Source organism: Hoplias malabaricus, chromosome 1 (assembly GCF_029633855.1).
Source record: "Hoplias malabaricus isolate fHopMal1 chromosome 1, fHopMal1.hap1, whole genome shotgun sequence".
NCBI lineage: Eukaryota > Metazoa > Chordata > Actinopteri > Characiformes > Erythrinidae > Hoplias > Hoplias malabaricus.
This window is the reverse complement of record NC_089800.1, coordinates 20,070,356-20,095,367: the sequence shown is the minus strand read 5'-3', so window position 1 is coordinate 20,095,367 and position 25,012 is coordinate 20,070,356. Positions and strand designations below refer to the sequence as shown.

Sequence of the window (25,012 nt, the reverse complement as noted above, 5' to 3'; positions counted from 1 at the left end):
CCTGTCAAATAAATATGTTTTATACAAAACAGAGTCACTAATATTGAGTTCAGAAGGTAGACTACATTGTGTTCATGCTGAAATATGCATTAAACCTTGACTAATTCACTTTTTCCCTTCTTCCTCTCTCTCTGTCTCTCTCACTCACTCTCAAGTCTCTCTCTGTGCCTGACCCTCTCACTTTCTGTTTGTCTCTCTCTCTCTCTCTCTATTAAAGATTCTGTGCCTGATGCTAAAGCTCTGCCTGATTCTTTGACTCAGTAAATTAGAGATTCTAATTCTAAAATCCACTATTCATTCAAAAGACACTATTAAATATAAATAAAATTCCACTGTGTTGTTCTGACAGTGATTAATTTATTTTACATTTAAATTATTTTTTAAAACCTCTGTCTTAAAAAGCCTGAAAACAGTGTGATTTATAACAATCACAAATTGTGTAATTAATTAGTGATACTAATTTTAAATCAGTCAACAAACCCAGTTTAAATGTATATACACACTAACACACACACACACACACAAACACACACACAAACACACACACACACAGCCAAGCACATACACACTAACACACATACCTTGCTTCTATACCTGCAGCACACCCAAACACACATGTACTAACCCACACTGCACAGCTATAAATTCAACGGTTTGTTTATTCATGTGTCTTTGAGCTGCTCTCAGTTACACGACTTGCACCTGTAGACCCCAGTACCTCTTCTAAACTCCCTAAATGAAGCTTTCAATGAACTGTTACATAAACAAGAACTAAATAAATGAACAGGTTTTACAGTGGAGAGAGAAGGGTGGAGAGAGAGAGAGAGAGAGAGAAAACAAAGAATTTCTTCCTTCTGTGAATATATATATACTGTTGTGTAGGCCACACTTGGAGCCTTTGAAGAGCTGAAAAATGTCCAGGTTCTCTGTTGAGGGAAATGTATTCAGGTGTACAAATTCCAGATGCCCTCATTCTTCCTCATCCTTCTTCTTCTAATCAGTCTTGTGCTCATAACATTTCCGCTGTCACTTTCGAGCACACAGACACAAGCAACACAACACAATCTGTTCATATTAAGCTTTGTTCAACTCTAATATACAAACCGTATTCCAAAAACGTTGGGACACTAAACAAACTGTGAATAAAAACTGCAATGATGTGGAGGTGCCAACATGTAATATTTGATTCAGAATAGAACACAAATCACAGATCAAAAGTTTAAACTGAGAGAATGTATCATTTTAAGGGAAAAACATGTTGTTTCACAATTTCATGGCGTCAACAGATGCGCCAAATGTTCTCTATAGGTGAAAGATCTGGACTGCAGGCTGGCCATTTCAGTACCCGGATCCTTCTCCTACGTAGCCATGATGTTGTGATTGCTGCAGAATGTGGTCTGGCATTATCTTGTTGAAAAATGAAAGAGATGACGTCTAGATGGGAGCATATGTTGTTCTAGAACCTGAACACAGTTCTCTGCATTAATGGTGCCTTTCCAGACATGCAAGCTGTCCATGCCACAAGCACTCATGCAACCCCATACCATCAGTGCAGGCTTCTGAACGGAACGTTGATAACAACTTGGGTTATCCTTGTCCTCTCTGGTCCGGATGACATGGCGTCCCAGTGTTCCATAAAGAACTTCAAATCGTGACTCATCTGACCACAGAACAGTCTTCCATTTTGCCACACTCCATTTTAAAAGACCCATGGCCCAGTGCAAACGTCTGAGCTTGTGGAACTTGCTTAGAAATGGTTTCTTCTTTGCACTGTAGAGTTTCAGCTGGCAACGGCAGATGGCACAGTGGATAGTGTTCACTGACCATGCTTTCTGGAAGTATTCCTGAGCCCATTCTGTTATTTCCTTGACAGTGGCATTCCTGTTTGAGGTGCAGTGACGTTTAAGGGCCCGGAGATCACGAGCATCCAGTAGAGTTTTACGGCCTTGACCCTTACACACAGCAATTGTTCCAGATTCTCTGAATCTGAACCGTTATGCACGGTTGATGATGATAACTTAAAAGTCTTTGCTATTTTACGCTGGGTAATACCATTCTGGTATTGCTGCACTATCGTTCTGCGCAACAATGGTGGAATTGGTGATCCTCTTACCATCTTGGCTTCAGAGAGACACTGACACTCTAAGAAGCTCTTTTTATACCCAATCATGTTGTCAATTGACCTAATTACTGTTAAATGGTCTTCCAGCTGTTCGTTATATGCTCAATTTCCTTTTTCCAGCCACTGATTGGGAAATTGACAAAAAAGAAACTGACTTTTTTGGGATTTGTTGACACTGAAATTTTGAATCATCGTATTTTTCCTTTAAAATGTTACATTTACTCAGATTAAACTTTTGATCTGTCATCTATGTTCTATTACGAATAAAATATTGACATTTGCCATCTCCACATCATTGCAGTTTTTATTCACAAAAAGTGTCCCAACTTTTTTGGAATCCGGTTTGTATTTATAAATCATTCATTCATTCATTCATATGAATGAACTCAAATATATAATGCACTGTTATGATCTAGATTCAGTAACTTTATGCCTTGTGTTGTGAACTACAGAGGGAGCAGGGAGTGATTTGCGATTAAACCTCAGTGTTTCTCCCATGCGTCATGTTGTTTTGCTGCCTCAGTTCTAAGTAATGGGACTCACACATTCACCTTGTGCCTAATGATTCCAGGTAGGCTCCGGACCCACCGCGCCCCTGAATTGGATAAGGGGTTACAGACAATGAATGAATGATTCACACATTCACCATAAGGGTTTTTCAATAATTAACAAACAAGTGACAAAATCATTAGGCACCATTCCACTCACACGGTTGAAAAAATTATTATTTTTTTGGTATCAAGACTGAATCAAAGCTCCACCCCTAACACCACTCCATGTAAATATATACACCCATTCACAGACATATATATCACATCACTATATATAGGATTTAAATACACACACGTCCCAGTTACCAGTCATCATTCAACCTCATACAAACCCACCCTAGCCCAGAGACATTAGGAGGGACAACTACTTGCTTGTTTCTCACAGAAAAACAGCAACAGCACATGCTGAAGGGCACACATTACACCAGAGGACTTTGATTCACAATTTAAACACAGAGTTCATCCTAGCCCACAAGAACCAGTGGGACGGTAGATAAACACTGCATTGTATTCTTCCGCTGTTGTACGGGGGCAAACAGAAGAAATGTGTTTGTGTGTGTTTCTAGGTGCAGTTCTCAAGTTAAAGAGGACACTTTGTCTAAACTGGATAAAAAAAAAAAATGTTAGATGTAGCCACAATCTCCGTGGTGTATTCACACTACTGGAAGAGATGACACTTTGTGATTGGGAAATATGGGTTCACTAACAATCCTTGTCTGTGTGGTGTATCCATTTGTTCTTGTGAACTACAGATCTGAAGATCTGAGCATTCATAGAGTACTCACTGGTAGATGTCTTTGCGCAGTATGGTGCGGGACAGAGGGTTATCTGCCTGAGGAGCCATACTGACTGATCCTATCTTCAGCACGAGTGTGTCCTCTTTCGTCTCCTTCAGCCAAGACTCTGCACACACACACACACACACCACAACACACTCACCCATAAGTCCGTAGCCACACAATGTGTTTAAAAAGAAGCAAATCCAAAAGAAGCTCACCGATGTTGCAGTGTGTGTCCTGAAGAGGGCAGAATACGCGGATCACGCTGGTGTTGACATAGATGAGCGGCAGACTGCTTGAGGACAAGGCATGTCCCCTCATTGGCTGACCGGCCGAGCAGGGTTCTCTCAGTGGTCGGCGGAGCGGAGGGGGCTGGACCGTGCGGAACACTTGGGCCACACTGGTGAGCAGGGGGCAGGACAGCACCAGATCAAAAGGCTGAGCTGTCAGCAGAATCTCATGCAGGTGCTGTGGCGATCCGTCTATTCCTGTTTCACTCAGTCTCTGGGGCCCCACCCCTCTTTCCTGGCGCGCTGTTAATTTGTGACGGACATTGCGGGTCACAGCCTGTGTGTATGTCACTGTCAGAAAGCCGTGAGGCTGATGACACACTTCCAATGCCTTTGCTGCCGTCTGTTCAACCAGGCACACACACACACAGAGTCAGAGGTCAAAGGTCACACACACACACACACGCACACATGCACACACGCACACACACAAGCTACAGGAGAAATGAGTTATTTTGTTGATGTAGGGTTAGCTACAGTTAGTTGTTGTTTACGACACTAAAACTATTGGTCATACCGATTTTTTCTACTTAAAGATGCAATCAGTGTTTTCTCTGCTACCATAAATCATTAAAACATAAATTTACCATAAATTTATCCTAGAACAACTGTTTTATTTAAAATTTTAAAGGCAATGTGGATGATTCTGAGTAAATGCATTTCTCTCAGATTTGTTTATGTTCAGAAACTCCACGTCTTTTAAGGTGGAACGGTATGTTTGAGGATCACATTCAGTCTGTGTTTGCTTTCATGCAGTTAGCAGTCTCCCCAATTTAGAGTCAGTTCCACCTTAAGTAATCTGAAATTGCAAAAACCAAGTCAATATTACCCACCTATGGAGCAGAAATAGAGCAATATTCTCATCTCGGTTCATGCTTTTTCACATTTGGAGGTCTTTTCATTTTCTCTTTGTTTTGATTAACCATTTACTGACACTGGGGCTTTGTAAACACATTAGACCGGATTCCAGCATGAAAACAGAATGGAGAGCTAACGGTGAGGAAACATCCTCAGAATTGTATAAAAAGTGAAAGAAATGTCACATTTACATTCCAACTGTGGCAAGACTTAGAACAGCACTGACTGCATCTTCAGTTATAATACATGTTCCAAGATTCTACAATTATTAGCTTTGAAATTGACCAAAAGTGGACAGGAATTATTAAGGGAAATGGTACTGATAAAACAAAGATGCTTTTTCAACTCTGAGCATTCAGGAGCCCGTTTCACACACACAAAAAACACACACAGCTTTCTGCCAATCTGTGGCCTATTAATATGAGCATTATGCATCTCTCAGGCAACATCCACAACTCCAATTCCAAGAAGTTGGGACGCTGGGCACAATGTAAATAAAAATAAAATGCAATGATGTGCAAATCATTTAAAACATATATTCAATTGTAAACAGCACAAGGACACATTTTTCAGTTTTGATTTTAGAAAAAAAGATTGCCCTTAATTTGATGCACACAACAAATTACAAAAATGCTGGGATGGGGCACGTTAGCCCTGTGAAGCATCGCCTCTTCTTATAACAACACACTAGGTAAACCACTAGGAACTGAGGAGGCCAGTTGCTGTAGTTTTGGAAGCTCAACAGTTATTGGTCTCCATTAGAGTAATTTTTGTTTTTAATGGGTGACAGGTCTGTCTAGTCCAGCACCGGGACTCTTTTACTAAGGACCTATGCCATTATAAAAACATTTACAATGTGGATTTGCCTTGTCTTCCTGAAATAAACAAGGCCTTAACTTCAAAAGACAAGGTCTCAATGGCAGAGGAAGTAATCCTCAGGTTCTTGGCTATTTTAAGTTGAGAAATGTTATTTTTTTTTATTGTTTTACTATTCTTTCACCATCTTTCCCCTCCCCGTCTAAGCCTCAGATGCTTTTTAAAACCTGAACATGCCTCTGGTTGTCTATTATCCTTATGTATTTTTGTGGTATTACACAATTTTACCAGTCGTGTGTTGCACCAACCCAAACTGTTTGGAGCATGTGGCTGGCATCAAATTAAAAACGGGCAAATATTTTTTTCAGATATTTCAAATATCTTTTGTTTCAACATTTGAAATATTCTCTTTCAACTAAATTCAATTGAATATTGTGTTTAAATGATCTGCACATCATTGCGTTGATCTGCACATTGGTTTTATTTAGATTTGTGCAGAAATGGGGTTGTAAATGAACACTTAAAACCGTGTCTAGAAAATTCCAATGAACTAGCAGCCACTGTGTGTGTGTGAGAGTGTGTGTACTGGTACAGGTTTCTCGAGACTCTGAGATGTTCAGAAAGAGAGAGATGCAGATGCTCTTACAGGAGGAAAAAAGGCAGAGAAGTGGCTGAAGAGGTCATGGCGGCTGGCTGGGCGAAGCAGCACGGTATGTCGGTTCAGCTTGTCGGTACAGGACAGCAGGACCCCCCCACACACACCTGGCCACAAAGGACCAGCCTCCCCGCTGGACCCCAGACAGCAAAGAAGAGTTGTTTTTAAAAAAAAAGGAAAGAAAAAAAGCAGAATTTGAATTACTGATCCATTTTATTTGATTTGATGCAACAGTGAATATAGGAGAAGATTCAGCAAAGGCTTGGAAAAGGAAGGCCACAAGCTTATGACAGCCTACTGTGCAGAGGAACTCACAGTATGGCCAATCAGCCCATCACTGGGATCAACACTAGGCTACGGTATTCAGTAAATACTGCTTCTTTATTCAGACTCTAGGGTAATGTTACTTGCTAATCAGCCAACATTTGTTAACAACTAAAGTCAACAAAATATACACACTGAATGATCACTGGATTAGGAACATCTACATTGTATCTGCACTCTCTGTCCCTTCTCTCAGCTCCACTGACCACACAGGAGCACTTTGTAGTTCTACAGTTACAGACTGTAGTCCACCTGTTTCTCTGCATACTTTCTAATCCCCCTTCCCCTCCTGTTTTTCAGCGCTCAGGACCCCCACAGAGCAGGTGTGATGTGGTGGTGGATCATTCTCAGCAGTGACACTGACGTGGTGGTGGTGTGGTGGCGAGTGGATCACACACAGCAGTGCTGCGGGAGTTTTTAAACCCCTCAGTGTCACTGCTGGACTGAGAATAGTCCACCGACCAAAAACATCCAGACGACAGCGTCCTGTGTCACTGATGAAGGACTAGAGCAGTTACTGTCTCTGACTTTACATCTACAAGGTGGACCAACGAGGGAGGAGTGTCTCACAGAGTGGACACAGGGTTTAAAAACTCCAGCAGCACTGCTGTGTCTGATCCACGTGTACCAGCACAACACACACTAACAAACCACCACCAGTGTCACTGCAGCGCTGAGAATGATCCACCACCATATCACACCTGCTCTGTGGGGGTCCTATGAGGGAGGCTCCTGGTGAAATAGGGTTAAAGAGGTGGACTAGAGTTTGTAATTGTAGAACTACAAAGTGCTCCTGTGAGGTCAGAGCTGTATAAACCAAAAAAAGGACAATGAGTGTAGTAGATACAAGGTATGTGTTCCTAATCCAGTGATCGTTCAGCGTATAAATTGTCATGTGTACTACAAATATTTTGTGAGTACCCAAAGTTTGTTATCTCTTAACTTTTCTCAACTTTAATTTTTTTACCCCCAAAAGGATTTCACAACTTTGTTTTAAAATGCTTAGTTTATATATTTTATATTATTATACACTAAAATAAAATGATGATATCTGAACCTTTTAAAAATGTAAACGTAGAATAAGATAGTATCAAATGAACAGCTTTCCGATCTTGTATGTGAATATATGATTTATTACCTAATTATAAGTAATAATAAATGTGTGTTCACGTGTGATTAGTCAGAATCTGATTAACTGTGAGCAGCTTGACACCTTCAGGAGACGCCCAGTCATACATTCACTCGCCAGCACCAACAGAACAACACAGCAACTGATTGTATTAACCATCCCACTGGAAACACAAGGAGAACCACAGGCAAAAAAAGCTTCCTAATTATTGAAAAATGTGTGTGAGAGCCTCAAAAGAGATAAATGTCCAATCAGGATGTATTTTGTTAATAATTAAGGCTTAACTTATTCATAATAAAGCTTCCAATATAAAATGCACTTAAAGCACAGAAAATTAACGTGGATCCAGTAGGTTTTATTTGAATTTTTAATGATATTACACAAGCTAATTGCATCACCAATTCCAGAAATGTTGGCGACGTCTTAAACAATGAAGCAATATCACATTTCACAGTTCTTCAATACTAGTTTTCTGCTGTTAAACAGATTTCAAGGCTTTTGACTTTGCAAAGAGAATTCCATCCACACACAAGTCTGTGGAAGCTGGCAGTACTGAAATACCCTTGTGTCCCTTTCCTTGGATCTCCAGTGGGATTGTGATGGCGGTTTTAGATGAGCAGCTGTGACACTGCAAATTCTCACCACTGCTGTCTCCTTGCACTGCAGAATCAGCCCTTCACAACGGCCAGTCTGCCAGCGCTCATCTGGCCTAGAACATACACAAGGCCTGTGTGTACACACTCACATACCCACCTACAGCTTCTCACTGGAGACTGTGCATCTCTGTTACTCTCTCAAACAAAACAAAAACAAAACTGACTGCGTGTTTGTGTGTGTGTGTGAGAGAGAGAGAGGGTGTGAGAGAGTGAGAGAGAGATAGAGCATGAGACAGAGTGAGAGAGATGGAGCATGAGACTGAAAGAGTGTGTGTGAGAGAGAGAGAGAGAGAGAGAAAGAGAGAGATAAAGCGAGAGAGATAAAATGAGACTAAGAGTGAGAGAGAGTGACAGAGAAAAAGATAGAGCATGAGCGAGAGAGAGAAAGAGTGAACATGATAGAAATATAGAGCATAAGACAGAGAGAGGTGTGTCTGTGAGTGTGTGTGTGTGTGTGTGTGTGTGTGACACTCTTATAAACATAATGTACCATGTGTCCTACCTGCTCCTGTAGTGGTCGATATTGAAACTGCCCACTTTACACTTCACCTTAGTGTAAACATCTTGCATGTCCACAGATGCACTGAAGTCCTCCAGCTCACTGATGACACATATCTCTGAAACCATGCACATCATTCCCCATTACCTCTGCGTTACATTCAACACAATGTAGATTTTCAAGCAAGGGTTAGGGCTGATTTTGACTTGTGACAACTGCAGTTTTAAGGGCCCTGTATCAAACCAGCTTTCAGTATTATTTTATATATATACCGGAGGTAACCCACGCAGACACAGGGAGAACACACCACAGACAGTCACCCAGAGTGGGAATCACTCCTTGAATCATATGTAGAATATAATTAAAGCTAGGGTTAGGGTACCCTCTTGAAAATGTACTCTACATGGCTCTAATTTCAGAAAGTAACACTAAGTAGCACTAAAAATGGCAAAAGTGAAAATCATATTTTGACAAAAAGGGCTTTTTTTCAACCTGCTAATGTTAATAACTCAGGACGGCACTCATTAATTACTAAAAGCAATCAGTTCATGGCCCGTGATCGATGGACACCCTGTCCACACTCTGGACCCACTGCAACAATGAATTGGGTTTTAATTTAATCTTTGTTTTACCAATTCAGTCACAAAATATGAATAAATAAATGAATGAATTAATGAATGAATGATAGAATAAATTAATAAATTCTTTCTGATGAATTCCATTTTGTTCACTACTGTGTCCACAACTAAATGCACTTACTTTAATAGACTGTACATCTACAAATATGAGCAAATAAAACAAATATAGTAACGAATACTAGTAATTAACCATATGGTGAGATAAGATTTATCATGAATATTATTCTTTTTCTAAATAAATATAACAACATACTGTTAAACCAACTACCAAAAGTTCTCTGGAGGATCTGGGATACAACCAGAACAAAACATGACCCTGATCAAGTTGTTCCTGAGAGACATCTTGGTGGTCATTGGCGTGTAAGCAATGTCTTAAAAAATTGAAAAATTGTATATGGTTCCTTCTGTTTAGAAAAGAACTGGTCAGCTGTGGGAAGCAAGCCCTTCTGTAACATTTTCCAAAGCATTACTTGACTTTTTACTGTACAGCAGTTTATTTACAGCAGCGTCAACTGCTGATACGGCACCCTTTGCACACCTTAATGACCTATAGATTCAGAAAACGCTACAAAAAAGAAACAAAGATATTTACATTCTCTGCATCCATAAATGTGTCTGTCATTCATTCAAGAATCATTATCAATTAATCATTATAAACAGAATTTTACTTTTATATTCAAGGAGACACACAGAGGATTTGTTTTATCGTTGGTAATAAACTGACTGAATGGTTTGTTGCTAAGACCACTAACTGTTTTGTCATTCAGAGCTTAATTATTCTGCGAGGGAATGTATGGTGGCCCAGATGAGTCAAAAAAGAAAAATGGGTTTCAATTTTTTCTTTTCAAACTTTCAATATTGATATTTATTACAATTCCTACCACAAGCGCGCACACAGATTATTATCCAACCTTACAACTTTATATAAGAGGGCTGCTACAAATTTACATTCTAGGTAAAGCATGAGTAGATCAGTTCTATTATAAATGAAGATCCACAGCTACCAGAAAAGAGAACGTTAAATACCTGTTTTGCTTGTGGTGTCTGGACAGAACAGTTTAACTGTGAGTTTAGGCAACATCCACTGCATCCATAAACTAACTTTGCCACTAGCGCCCCCAATACTGCTCGTCTTCTGCTCCAGTGTCACAGCCTCAGAGAACGTAGGGTCTTCACCAACAGGAACTGAGTCGCCCTGATAATAAACAGAAAAATGTATTTATTATTTATGTGATGCTGGTTATGACTCAAATCATCCATTACAACCCCATTTTCAGGGAGGGAGGGAGGGAGGGAGAGAGAGAGAGATAGATAGATAGATAGATAGATAATCTGACTTTCTGTGAGGAGTGTGGTGTGTTCTCCCTGTGTCTGCGTGGGTTTCCTCCGGGTGACTGTCTGTGAGGAGTGTGGTGTGTTCTCCCTGTGTCTGCGTGGGTTTCCTCTGGGTGACTTTCTGTGAGGAGTGTGGTGTGTTCTCCCTGTGTCTGCGTGGGTTTCCTCTGGGTGACTATCTGTGAGGAGTGTGGTGTGTTCTCTCTGTGTCTGCGTGGGTTTCCCCCGGTGCTCCAGTTTTCTCCCACAGTCCAAAAACACACGTTTGTAGGTGGATTGGAGACTCAAAAGTGTCTGTAGGTGTGAGTGTGTGAGTGAATGTGCAAGTGTGTGTGTTACCCTGAACTGGATAAGCGCTTACAGATAATGAACGAATGAATGAATTACAAAGATCTCCAAAGACTGCATTGACCAACCTTACTGTACTGAGTTAATATAAACAAATACAGAATTTCCTGTCTGTTTTATGCTCCAAAATCAAAGTGCTAGAGGCCAGTTTACTGTCACTGATAAATCTGGATGGTATTTTGGCAGAGAAAACTGGACATGCGTTTTTTCTCAACAAGCTGCAACATAGACTTATCTGAACACAGCGCGCATCTACTGTGTTTTATAGCATCTTTAAGCTGAACTTGGGGTTAGAACTCAGAAGCATTTCTCTATATAAAACTAAAGTCAGTCTTTCTGGACCTTAATAATGCACAGGCAACAAGACTTCAGGAACTATACCAGAGGGACAGAGCCGTGGACCACAAGGACCCGCCTCCCAAGCCCCTAAATTCTTCTCCCTTTCTCTCTCACACGTACACACCTCTCTGTGAAACACAGGCTCTAAAGTACACAGTGGAATTCCTTCAGCGTGTGTAGGCAAAGGCAGGTTTATTTTCTCTATACAGTTTGTCTGTTCTCATCAAGGAGAGCCAAAACAATGTGCCGAGAGGAAGGGATTGTAAGTGTGTGGTTTGTTAGCATATGTACGAAGGAGAGATAAGTGTCAGGAGAGTTTTCAGCTGCTGTGGGCCCTGTGTGTGTATATGTGTTTAAGCAGGAAAGTGGAGGCTGACTTACTCAAACAGCTCCCGCATTCAGACTCAATCATTCTGCTTCCCTCGGGACTAAACATTTCTACTGACATTCACACTACAGCAAACACTCACAAGTGGTCCTGTCGTAGCCGAGCATGCACTCCCCCAACACCAGCCCTCTCTCACATATACACACAAAAGCACATGTAGATGGCCTGCTTAGACCACGTTCTCCACCACACTGATGAAAGACTCCGATTGGGCAATTACCCTCAGTGTTACACTAATGGTGTTGATCTCATCTGCACACCCAGAAACATGCACAAACACAAGCACGCCAACACACTTGTGTGGAACTCCTGGAGTCTCACAATGCTAATTTAGGTGTTCATGCTTCTCGTGAGATGAGGATGTGTATATTCTAGGGTATAAATACGATTAGCTGCTTTCTCAGTCAGACCTTTTTTCCCCAACTTAAATAAACAAAGTATCCTGCTATAACTCTTCTCTAATAATCATACATTTTTTAGTTACAGCGTCACTGCTTACATGGAAATGTATCCTGCTACGAGGCACAGAACACCTTCCCGACATCACAGGCAACATCTATAATAATAATAATAATAATAAAAATAATACAATTTCGTTCAACGTAAACAGTGAATAATGTGAAATGTGTTACCTCTGTAGGTGAGCCCAGATCAGCCGAGGGGCTGAGGGTGCTACTATCGGGGGGCATTGTGCCTTTGCTGCTTTGGACGGGAGACGGGGGTCCAGCAGATGGTGGGGCTGGGTCTGTAAAACTTGATGTCTGCCGCATAATTTGTCTGCTCTGCAGATGATCCCAGATACTACACCAACTTGTGAATAACTCATACAACAACTGCACCTGAAAAAGAGGGAGACTTTATCATCATCATCAAAATAAACGGTTCTTATGAAAGGAATACAGCCTCAGTAGGACACGGTTTTAAGTGCAGCAGGATCCAGTACCCAGTCATCTACGTTTTTATTCGTAGATGACATCAGTCTCAAAATAAAGATGAAAATACAATAAAAAGGATGGCGATATAATCCCGGGTTTGTATTGGAATTTCCCACTCTAAAAAGCACTTCTGGTCTTAAAATAAGAAATTGAAACCGCAATAGATTACAATGGCAATGTGTTCAATTTGAAGGTGACATACACGATTTTAATTTAAAAACAAACAAACAAAAAAAAACAACACATTTTTATAAAATTCTGAGGATGTTTCCAGACCTGGTGTCAATAAATTGGTAAAAAATTTTATAAAATAAATAATAATTTAAAAATACATTTTGACTGATGCCCCCTGCAGGGTGTGTTCCCACCTTGCGCCTGGTGATTCTGGGGAAGGTTCCCATAATCCAATATCTATATAAAGAAATGTTTACTGCAAATTAAAATAGGCTTTAAATGCTTTCTTCCGTTTATCAGAAGACATGTAATTTGCATTAAATCTAGTCACCAATCATGACTAGTTCCTACACTAACTAGTTTTACAGTTTCAGTTTCCAGTTTCACCCTCGCACCATGGTGCAAGGGCTCTTTGTCTCCCTGTAAAGAGGGGACCTGACCCATTGTGTGTTTTTTCTTAGAAAGAAGTCACCTTTTGTTTTTAAGTGCTGCTGGAAAAAAGTATAACCAATAAAACTTTTAACCAACAAACTTTGAGAGCAATGTGAAAAAAGAGCCCAAGCAGAAGTGTAAATTGTAATTTTGTACCTGTGGGTTGGAGAATTTCAGATGAAGCGGCTCCAAGTCTACGTGCAGACAGACGATGAACGCGTGTCTGAAGTCTGGAGTGGCAGAACTTAGCGTGGCCCCTTGCTGTAACTTGTGGGAGGTCACGGCCAGGGTGGAGGTGCAGCCCGTTGGCTCCAGCAGGGAGAGAGAATGCTGATGCCCCAGCAATGTGTACACACCAAACTGGCCAACTGTCACCGTCCATGGGAAAACATCCCCTAAACACAACACAAACCAATAACATTAACATGGCCAGTTAAATCTGACCACTTTACAGGATGGACATTACTGTGTACAACACACAAGCTGATAACAGTGCTAATAAAATGTGATACCACTGCTTTTACACATTGTTGGCATGCAGGCAGCCATCTTGGATTCTGATCTCAGGGCTGGTGAGGCTACCCCGACTTTCTAACTGGGGAAATCCAATATATATATATATATATATATATATATATATATATATATATATATATATATATATATATATATATAAAATAAATGTACATGCAGTGTGTGATCACTCTATGAAAGCCTGGACTACATTCAAATTTCTGAGATCTGAATTTAAAAGATTTGAGTTTATGTAACATTTGTAAAAAAAAAATGTGATTACTAAAGGATGAATTGCTTAAATGCAAATATTCTGTATGAATGCTAAATATGTCTTACCTTCTTCAAGTACAGGTCTAGAAACTGTAAAGGGGATTTCTTGCAAGGGTTCCATTGGCCTATGTCCAGCACTAAGCACGCTGACCTTGGGAAGGCAGAACACCAGAGTCCCAGGCATTGAAGCCTGGCTGTGGTACCAGCTGCGCACAGTGCCTGGGATATCACCGCATACTATGGTGCTGGGGCATGGCAGGCTGTTTTTGGGCATGAACACACAACATGACTGCAACTCCACCTATGACAAAAGAAACGCATTAATGAGTTTCAATAAAGATATTTTTATGTGTATCTGCTCTTATATATCTTGTTTATTGAGTGGATGTGGATGTATATCCAAAAAATCTAAACGTGACAGTTTTCTGAGAGAGGTTGTCTGATTTATATTTAGAAAATTCCTTGGTCTTCAAGTTCATCACACCATGCATCCCAAAAAAATCCGAACGGAAATGTCACAGAGATCTTCTGTAGATTTTATGTTGTGATGCTGAGACTTAATTTACTTCCACTGAAGCTCAGCTTCAAATACAATTCAATTCCTTATTTAAAAGTCTAACCTCCCAAAGCGCTGGTTTATCAGCAGGAATGTGTGCATGGGAGATAGACCAGAGAAGTTTTATGGTTGAAGGACAATGACTCAGATTTGTTGGAAGCCATTGAAATGAAATTAAATGAAAGCCACTGCTTTGCCAAACCCACCAATGACTCTTCTTTTACTGAATGTCTATATGCGTTTATGTGTGTGAGAGCTACAAGACGGTTCGGTGTCTGTCCAGCAGCTCGAGCACAACCATAAAGAGATTCAGTGTGGAATATGCTCTCAGGGCCGGGCGGATGTCCGTGCAACAGAGACATTGGTGTGTTTGGGTGAGCGCAGGGTTCATTTTCAGGACGACTATAAAAATTTTCCCAGCAGCCAACAAGTTTTTCAGCAGACACTGAGATGATGCCTCTGCTGCTTGTTTTAGTGTCAGGCTACTGATATTACAAGTGGCTCTACTTCTTGTTTTGCTTCTGCTTCACTCATGCACATAAACAGGGAAATCAGTATAAGGCACTCCACTTTTGGCCTAAATATAGTTATACTATATTTATATTTATACTATTTTCCATGAGAAGAGTCGTTGTAGTTTTGCTGGAAGGGAAAATGTACATATGCACTCACTCAATACTGTTACACTACCTTTGTTGCCTAAAATCTGTGACACAAGATTTACCTTAAAGTTCAGAAATGAATCTCGAGCAGTTTACATTGAAATGGTTTCCAAATTGGGCTACAACGCAGTGGTAAGGGTCCAGTGCAAATAGAGACACCACCTGCTTGGGACACTTGGGAAAGGTAAAATCTTTGGAAACACCTGACTACAAGTTCATATTGACTACTCCAAAGTTTTAAAATGTCATGAATGTGTTGGGTGTTCTCCCTGTGTCTGCGTGGGTTTTCTCCGGATGAGTGTCTGTGAGGAGTGTGGTGTGTTCACCCTGTGTCTGTGTGGGTTTTCTCCGGGTGATTATCTGTGAGGAGTGTGGTGTGTTCTCCCTGTGTCTGTGTGGGTTTTCTCCGGGTGATTATCTGTGAGGAGTGTGGTGTGTTCTCCCTGTGTCTGTGTGGGTTTCCTCTGGGTGCTCTGGTTTCCTCCCACGCTCCAAAAAAACAAGTTGGTAGGTGGATTGGCGACTCAAAAGTGTCCGTAGGTGTAAGGGAATTTGTGTGTGTGTGTTGCCCTGTGAAGGACTGGCGCTCCCTCCAGGGTGTGTTCCTGTCCAGTGATTCAAGGTAGGCTCCATGACCCTGAACTGGATGAGGGTTACAGACAATGAATGAATGAATATGTTGGTAACAAACGTCTCTCACACAAAGTGTATGTGTGCACAACAGAGATAAATAAAATCAGTTACAATAGTCACAGTGTAAACAGTTCATGCCCATACACCCTCTCTCCCGATGTGTTCTTCACTTCCTTCACTCTTTATGTTTATATCTGTCATCTGAGTTGACAACTGGCCCAATGATGTAATGGGTGAGATGATGCTGAAGTATGTAAAAAGGATAAAAAGGATAAAGCCAAAATTCTGAAGAGGATTAAGTAGTAAGTGAGCAGACGTTCTTGTTTTTTTTTTTTTTTTTTTGCCATTTTTGGTGTTTTTCTATTGTATTTTTCTTGCCATTCTTGCTCAGTCCTCTTGTCTCTCCACACTTGTGGTCTATTTAATATCATCTTTCCAGGTCAGACACTATGACTCTAGATACTCTGGCTACATTCACATTACAAGCCTCATTCATCAATTTGTATCCCAAATTGGCGTGAGTCTACTGCAGATGAGGCCAAAGCGATGTGCCAATGAAACGGCCTGTCAGAGTGGTGACTCCAATGCGCCTCAATCACTGATTGGCCAGAGAAAGCGTGTGGCTGTACGCTATGAAATTCTCACAGAAACTTTAAATAAATATTTTAAAGCGTCCTCAAATCCCAATAAAGGGACTGTCATGGTGTTTGGCTCAAGCTTAGAATCTGCTTTGTGGGGGGAAAACTTCCTAATAATGAATCTGTCTTAATAAGTGCAAGGATACTTCTCTTATTTATAGAAAGGAGAAATACAAAATGTTTCGTCATCACAAACAGGTTTCTATCCTGTGCAAAGAAACCCCACTGGACCCCAGCTCTTTTGTAAAGGCATGTCGCTGCCAGGGACAGTGGGGCAAGAGGTAAGAACATAAAGCAATGCGGATGGCCCTGCACTATAGCATGCGCTACAAGTAGCATCGGCATGCACTGTGGGTATGCATCAGCCTTTAAGGAGCCCACAACAAAACAAACTGGGTTGTCTTCTGGGTGTTTCACATATTGTGTGTGGGCAGGCACTGCAGGTACTCAGACGAATGTGCAGATGCAGTGAATATTTATCTCAACAACTTATTTTTAAAGCTAAAAATAGTGTTGTAAATAATATATATAAAAGACTGTATCAGCTAATAAACCAAGGCTCAGTATTGGTATGGGAATAGGAAATGAATAAGTGTGCTGAGTCTTTTCTTCACAACGGTTTTCAGTCAAATAAAAAAAAATAAATGTTCCAGCGGATTAAAAAAATCACACTCTTTTTCCAGAAACAGGGTTTGTAATAAAAAAAAAAAAAAAACGTTCTAACTGATGCTTAAATAACAAAACGTAAACAGACTTGATCAATTAATGCATGTGAGGCCAAGGCATTACACAAGCCATGATTCTCGTTATGAAATGTTAAAGCTGCATATGGTTTAGGGAACAGACTGATGTTTGTTTAATAAGCAGTTCTCTATTCACCTGCATAGGCAGACTGTAGAAATAAAGATTAATGTTTAGAGACCCACCTGCTGCTCTACATTCCACATGCCTTTAACCACCAGCAGTGACTGAGTTGCAAAGAACCTGCCAGCCCCAGCACACAGTCCAGTTAAAGTAATGAAGTACAGAGCTGGGTAAAGCCCAGTGCCACCTCTAAAGCTGTAAAAGTCATTTATAAATGAACAAAGCTGTTAAATGGCATTGAACACAATGATTATTATAAGCTTTGTTTCACACTGAGAAGCATGCATTTGTGATGAATTTCATATGACGTTGTAGTTTGTTGAAGACTATGATGTTTGCAGACGCAATCTGCCCTCAGGGTGTTCTGAACAAATCTGCTGTGCACTCTTGTTTCTGTCGAAAAAGTAGGTGAGAATTTCTGGTAAATCCCTCACAGCATAATTGCTCTCTCACATCACCACTTTCATCAAAAGCTTTCTGTTCAGAAATGAAAGCACTGAGGCCTGCCACTGGCCACACACTTATTAAAATAGGCAAAAAAAGAGAACCTGAACACTGATCTATAGAAACAATGAGGACACGGCAGGCCCCGAATATTCAGATAATTGTTCTTTGGATAGGTATTCAGTTTTTTAAACTAAGGTTCGGTGTGTGTGCGTGCGTGTATATATTAGGGTTGTGCCATATTGTATCGTTCACAATGACTTTTTTACGTAATGACATCCCATAATAAGGTGTACGTTCTTTATCTGAGTCACATAGTCACAGGTATTTATGGTGGAAAGTGGCTCTGAGCCGGAGGATTTTGCTCCAGAAAAGGTGGTGACAGTCTTGTGGAGGGGGTGTGGTTACAGATTACAGATTATATATGAAATACAGTTAATTTAATTTCATTAATATAAATAACATTTATTTTGTTATTATGTTGTTGCAATAATTAATAAATGTATTTTTCAGTGTTTTATCATGTTGCCAAAAAACTATTATTGTGAAATATTGTGATATTGTTTAAGGGCCATATCGCCCACCCCTATTATGTTTGTGTGTATTTATTTATTTATTCTATTAGTGGTGGGAAATGCAAAAGTCCACTTCAACCGTAATCAGGCTCTACAGAATGAATGAATGAATAAATATATGTATAAATATATAAACACTATGCTCCCAGGACCCTGCTTCTCATCAACATAAAAGTACTGAATGAACCTTTAACCAACCTAACGCACGTCAACAACCTGTTTACAACACGTGTGGTGAAGCTACAGTTCATGTTCTCAGCTTTTTATTTCAAATTAAAGCACCTCCACGAAGCTCTGAGTAACTTGTGAATACACCGTGCCCAATAGTGGTATCTGGGGTGCACAAGTTTGCGAGTAAGTTAGTGAGAATCATGAAGTAAGGAGAGACAGAGGAGAGAGCGAACAAGAGGAAGGCCCAGGAGATGAGAGGTATCCTGCCCTCAGAGAAAACCGTCTGATCATGCTAAAAAGATTATCAGTGTCTGCTTCATAAGACAGATCGATTCATAAATTTGACAGTCTACATTGTTGCCCTGGTTATAGCAGGCACTCACACACGCAAGTTATGTACCCTCCGCCCCCACCACCCACACCCACCTAAACACACACATACAAGTCCTAGCTGCTTACAGAAGCTGATGAATGCTCATGGCCTTGACGGCTAAGGTGGCAATGAGGGAAAATAAACCATGCAGGGCAGTGCTGGCTTGGTTTGTTTGTGCAGGTTGGCCCATTAGCTCCACTGCCACTGCTTCACTTGTGCTTTGATCGCTCTGTTTGTTGATCCAAAGTCACTCCACTTTCAGATGCCGGCCCAGCAGCCACTGAACACAGGTGTGAGGAATGGAAGGAGGGTAGTACTGAAACCTATGATTTGACTTAAACGCAGTGGGATCAATGTCTATATAAGAGAAACACACTATATAGAATGACATTCAGGGATTAAGAGCAGTCATCAGGAGACCAGTATAATGAAAAACAATTTCATGGTAGATTTGTGCAGACAGAGACCTAGCTGGGGCAGCACTCTAAAAGTTGGCACACATACCAAGACACTGGGATGGTACAATGCTAAATCACTGAAAGCAGAGTTTCCAGAGTGTGATGTTATTAGCATACCAAGATATTTTGAACAATTTCATGCTCCCAACATTTTGGAGACAGCCCCTTCCTGTTCCAACATGGCTGCGCACCAGTGCACAAAGCAAGGTCCACAAAAACATGGATGAGGGAGTTTGTTGTGGGAGAAGCCTCCTCGTTCAACATCAGTGTCTGAGCCTTCCCAGAAGAGTTGACGCTGTTATAACTGCAAATAGTGGGGCAACGAGCGATTACTTCTGGCAGTATAGTGTAGGTGCTGTGAGCAATGGGGAATAAAAATGGGCATCAGAGTGTTGAAACAGATTCCTACGCAGCAAAAAAGTAGGTAATGCAAGTCAAAAAAATAAATAAAAAATGAAGACTAAAGAACTTGATTGACTCTTTTCTCTTCTCAGACCGGCTTTCGATGCAAAAACCTAAGCCTAAGAGCACATTCAGTGCAAATCCTCATACACATTTTTGCAGATTACACTGGACAAATCACACAAAACACATTTAGCAAAAGATCCTAATAGATCTTTGTGAGCTACAAGTGTATATTTATATTTAAGGGACAAAAGCTAGCACAGGGGACCAGAGGCTATACTGTACTGAGGTGAAGAGCAATAATAATAATTTAGCTCTCAGCTGATTAGGTATTTAAGCCCAATTTACCAAAAAAAAAACCCTGAACTGTAATCACAAATCTTGAAAATTCCATCGTCTGATGGGGCGGGGGTAGGATTGGGGATGTCCAGAACTGGGTTGAAAAGGGATGAGGATAAGATGAGAAGGAACAGAGAGTGAAGTAATGAGTGTGGGTGAGGTGCTCCAGCCCGGGGGTCAGATTCTGTTCATGGAAACCATCTGGCCTGCTCCCTGCGAGCCACACCAAACACAAACCATCTCTCCCAGAAAAAACAGCACAGAGAGAAAATATCCTCCTCATTAATGCATGGCAGCTGCATTGGTCCACGTTACTTCATTTTTCCATGGCAACGGTCTCTCTGTTGCAGAAGATCCCATTTCAGTTTTGGTAGCAACGTGCTGCTCTGCCAAGGTCGAACACATTCATGTGTTAAATAAAAAGAATTACTGCTAAATTCCTAAAATAGAATCACCTCTTTCTTAGACTGGACTCGATCCCACAGAGAAGAGAATGGTAGAACCATCCCGCAGAAGAGGCAGGAGAAATAGGTGGGAAGATTGAGCATGACCAGTCTCTGCAGCACCGAGCTATAGGAGTCTCCACAAGTCGTATGATGTCACTATGACGAGACTGTCTGTCTAGCAATAAGTGCTAGACACAAGGAGACAAATTCCTCATTTTTTCACAATCAAATATTTGATAGATTCGATTATTCTACAAGCTACTTTTCATGAAAGTTTGTATGCTTTTGTAAAATTAAAAAGAAACATTTTTATACAGAATTTTCCCCTTAAAATTACATCTTTAAAGTGACCTGTCATAGGGTGAATACTCTGGCACTGCTCCCAGGGCTGAGCTCTGTAAAAACTAGAATATGCAACTTCAGTATCTCAGGGAAGAACTCTCATGAGAATTTGTGCTTTGCAACACACAGGAGCTGCTACGGTGTTCAGTTCAATACAAGAAGCAGCTAGCTCAGTTTTCCCGGTACGGACATTAAGGCAGAGGCTGCGATGAGGCCGAGTCATCTGAGGAAGCAAGGAGGAGAGCGAGTGTGACAGCGAGAGTCTGTACAAGAGTTAAAGGGGACATATTATACCTCTTTTTAAACAAGTTAGAAGAGGTCTATGGGCTACAAAACATGTTCATGAAGTTCTTTGCACAAAATCACTCACATAAACAGATCTCACCAGCTCTATTCACGCCAGTTTCAGTCCCATTCAGAACGAGCCGTTTAACGTCTCTGTCACTTTTGTGCAAAGAAGCTGTTGTTGGCCATGCCCCACCCAGCCCATGCATTTGTCTGATTCGGTAACAGCTACAATGACTTAAGGTGGAATAGAAGTAGTAATAAACGTAGCTGTTTATTGTTCAGCTTGCAGCATTGTGCCACCTTAAATGATGCAGTAGTTTTGTCCAAGCGCCTGCAACTGCTTAACTATTTAAGATGTTTAACAAAAACGTCAAAAATGCCCATGTTAGTGGATTATGTGAATATAGCGGCAGCATTTAAGGTGGAACTGAAATTTCGAAGAAATTTGGAAATAACTTGGAAATAACTATTTTTTTAAGGTGGTATGCAATAGTAAGCAACTTTTTGACTGTAGGTGTGTGTTTGGGGAATTTTAAGCAAGTACTAGATGGTATAAAAACATCAGTATATGTTCACTTTTCAGCTTCAAAATTTGGTTCATGATACAGTGGCACTGCAAGGTGTTTAAGGTTGTGGAGAGCAGTTGCACAGTGCACGACACCTCTAAATATATTCCCGGAGCTATGTCCAACCTCGAGAAGAACAGTCGCAGGTTTACCTCACTGCTGTTCCCGCAGCTCAGTCTTGTGTTTTTTCCCTCTTTTCATTCCCTGAAGTATAGTTTCTCTTCATCTTCTGATTATACACAAACTCTCCCTAACTTGAGACAAGGGGGCCTTACAGGGCGGTCCGGCTCTGCCTGCACAAACACCTTCACAAATGCCAGGGTGGATCTATGCAAATTTCCCTAGTGTGAAAAGCTGTAACAAGGGCAAAGTAAAAGTGGAACGTTAATATGAAACTAAAATATTCAACTAAGACTGGTTAGTTGCTTTGAAACATTCCACAATAAACAGGTGAATAGTATAAAAACATACAAAAAATAACCTGTTGAATTCTGTGGGTCAAAGCTCATTTCAGATGACAGTAGAAAAGACAGTAGGAATGTGTGCTGTGGTCATACAGATCTATGTTTCAACTTTTCTTCTTGGAGAAAAAAAAACAGACAAGGACTTCCCTGTGCCAGAGACAAAAGGGACCATCCGTATTGTTCCAATTTAATTTAATTTTGTTTATTGGGCACTCTTTACCACTGGCATTGTCACAAAGTAGCTTTGTAGAGTTCCAGCCCCAACTGAGCAAACCACAGTGAAAGTGGCAAGGAAAAAACTCCCTTAGAACACGAGGAAGAAACCTTGAGAGTAATCAAGGCACAAAAGAGGGGCGCATCCTTCTATGGTTGACACTGGAGCAAATCAACAATCAAAGCACAGAATTTCAACAAAGAACAGTAAGATAGGAGAATTATGGAGTAACAAAGAGTGCACAGTAGTCTATAACATGTGATCCATAAGCAGTTCCAGTGATTAAAAGCCCTGCCACATTTGGACATGAAAATGAGTTACAGACTACAGACCAGATCTGTCTCCTACGACACATCATCAAGAAGAGAATCAGAATAAAGTGCCCAGAGACTTTTATCAAGCAACAATGAGCAAAAATGACCACTAGCAACACTGAAAGAGTTAGTATCCTCAGTTCCTAAATGATTAAAAAGGCTAAGGTGATGTAACAGTAGTAAGCACTGTACTACTTTTTTGGTCTGATTTGTCTGTATTTTGTGGTTCATTATGTCTTTCATCAAACTCCTATTTTACATTCATTTAACACATTTTAAATCAGTACATACTGCTAGCCTGGAATAATTACTTCAGCTGAGTTTTTACTGTGCACCACCGCATTATTTACTCAATAGAACAGCCACTCGTGCTGTGAAAGCTAGCTGCTTTGTTTACTTCACAGCCAGTGATTCCCACAGAGCTGAGACCGCAGCATCCTGCAGGAGAGTGGGACACAAGCAGCAGGAGAAATGTAGGAAAAATAAACCCTGTAATTAGCAAATCAGAAATTTTATGTTCATCTAAAACAATTTATGATCAGACTGGGAAGAAGAAAGGAGGGTGGATCGCTTTATGTCATGTCGCTTTTCCATGCAGTGACTCCCAATGGCCCATCTGACACCACTGGTCAGGGCTGCCCTGGACCCTCTGAACTCAGGATGGCATTGTGGATGATGTGGATGATGCAGCTGTATACTTGCAGGACAAACTGTATTTCCACGTGGACACAACAGGCAGCACTGTGAGAATCATGTTTTTTGATTACTCCAGTGGATTCAACACCACACAGACATGAGGGGACAATCTTCATCAGATGTAGTTTAAAAAACCCATCTTATGGACAATAGACTACCCCATAGACTGCCAGCAGTTTATACAAATGCAGGGTTGTTTCAGATATGGCCAAGCACTGGGGCATCACGAGGGTCAATGCCGTAAGCTAGTTTTAAACTTTGTAAACTACAACTTAATATCAGTAAGAGGAAGCTCAGACCTCCCGTCCCCAAACATCACCTATGGATGGATGTGGAGATGGTACATAAGTACCTAAACGTGCACTTGGACGGCAAAACTGACTGGAGTTCTAACACCATTGCAGTGATTTAGAATGTACGGAGTTGTCTGCGCTCTCTTTGGAGACCTTGGTTTCCTCTGAACATTAAAACAGTCTGTTTCTGCTTTTGTTATATTCAATGCTGTTGTGTCCTGGGGAAACTGCATCAACAAATGTGCACAAGACAAACTGGACCAACTGATTAAGGACGTTGGCTTTGTTGCTGGAGTCAAACTGGACTCACTGGAGGCTGAGGCAGAACAACAAACCCGCAACAAGCTGCTCACCATTACAGACAATACATCACACCTCCCCTGCACACAGCATTGGAAAAATATTGAAGCACATTCAGCGGAAGACGGATACATCTGCACTGGGTTTGAGCATGCGTTGTAAGATCTTTCCTTTCCATTGCAATAAATTGCTACAACAAGCCTCCTTACTCCAGAGAAAAACTACTGCTGTGTAAACTGTGCTGAGCTACATTACACACCTCCATGTTTACCTGCTACTGTTTCTTTCACTTTCTTTCTGCATTCCAGACTGAACACACAAGTACAGTCTAAGACATCCTTATTATTCTATCACACCTAAAAAAATGTATCTTTCTAGTGCTTCTTCGAAGTTCCAGTTCCATCTTAAATGCTGCTGTGATATTCACACAATCACACTAACACCAGCATATTTGATGTTTTTTGTTACACCTTAAATAGTGAAGCAGGCGTTCTTTCTGTATGTCTTTCAGACATTCTAGAAAGGCTTATGATGCTCAGACTAATGCTGACTGGGACGATACAGGGTTGATCAAGTTAATCATGTTACAACTGTTTATTTATATATTGTTTTTTGAATAAATATTGTTTGTTTACACCTCAGGGTGGTGCAGCAGGTAGGTGTCGCAGTCACACAGCTCCAGGCACCTAGAGGTTGTGGGTTCGAGTCCCACTCAAGGTCACTGTCTGTGAGGAGTGTGGGGTGTTCTCCCTGTGTCTGCATGGGTTTCCTCCGGGTGACTGTCTGTGAGGAGTGTGATGTGTTCTTCCTGTGTCTGTGTGGGTTTCCTCTGGATGACTATCTGTGAGGAGTGTGGTGTGTTCTCCCTGTGTCTGCGTGGGTTTCCTTTGGGTGACTGACTGTGAGGAGTGTGGTGT

The 25,012-nt window shown here is 40.9% G+C and overlaps 1 protein-coding gene across 6 annotated transcripts in view; it reads right to left on the bottom strand.

Moving 5' to 3' along the window:
- LOC136695523 (intermembrane lipid transfer protein VPS13B-like) overlaps positions 1-25,012 on the bottom strand; it is a 175,053-nt gene that overhangs the window by 63,108 nt on the left and 86,933 nt on the right. For 4 of the 6 annotated variants that reach the window (XM_066669683.1, XM_066669758.1, XM_066669840.1 and 1 more), the window contains exons 23-30: positions 14,121-14,355; positions 13,425-13,663; positions 12,360-12,566; positions 10,344-10,512; positions 8,683-8,797; positions 6,063-6,204; positions 3,671-4,085; positions 3,459-3,576 (exon numbers count right to left, since the gene is read on the bottom strand). In XM_066669683.1, the coding sequence (XP_066525780.1) occupies positions 3,459-3,576; positions 3,671-4,085; positions 6,063-6,204; positions 8,683-8,797; positions 10,344-10,512; positions 12,360-12,566; positions 13,425-13,663; positions 14,121-14,355 (1,640 nt within the window). Of the gene's footprint in view, positions 1-3,458; positions 3,577-3,670; positions 4,086-6,062; positions 6,205-8,166; positions 8,234-8,682; positions 8,798-10,343; positions 10,513-12,359; positions 12,567-13,424; positions 13,664-14,120; positions 14,356-25,012 lie in introns of all 6 variants that reach the window. The other 2 variants (XM_066669991.1, XM_066670024.1) reach the window with 1 other exon arrangement.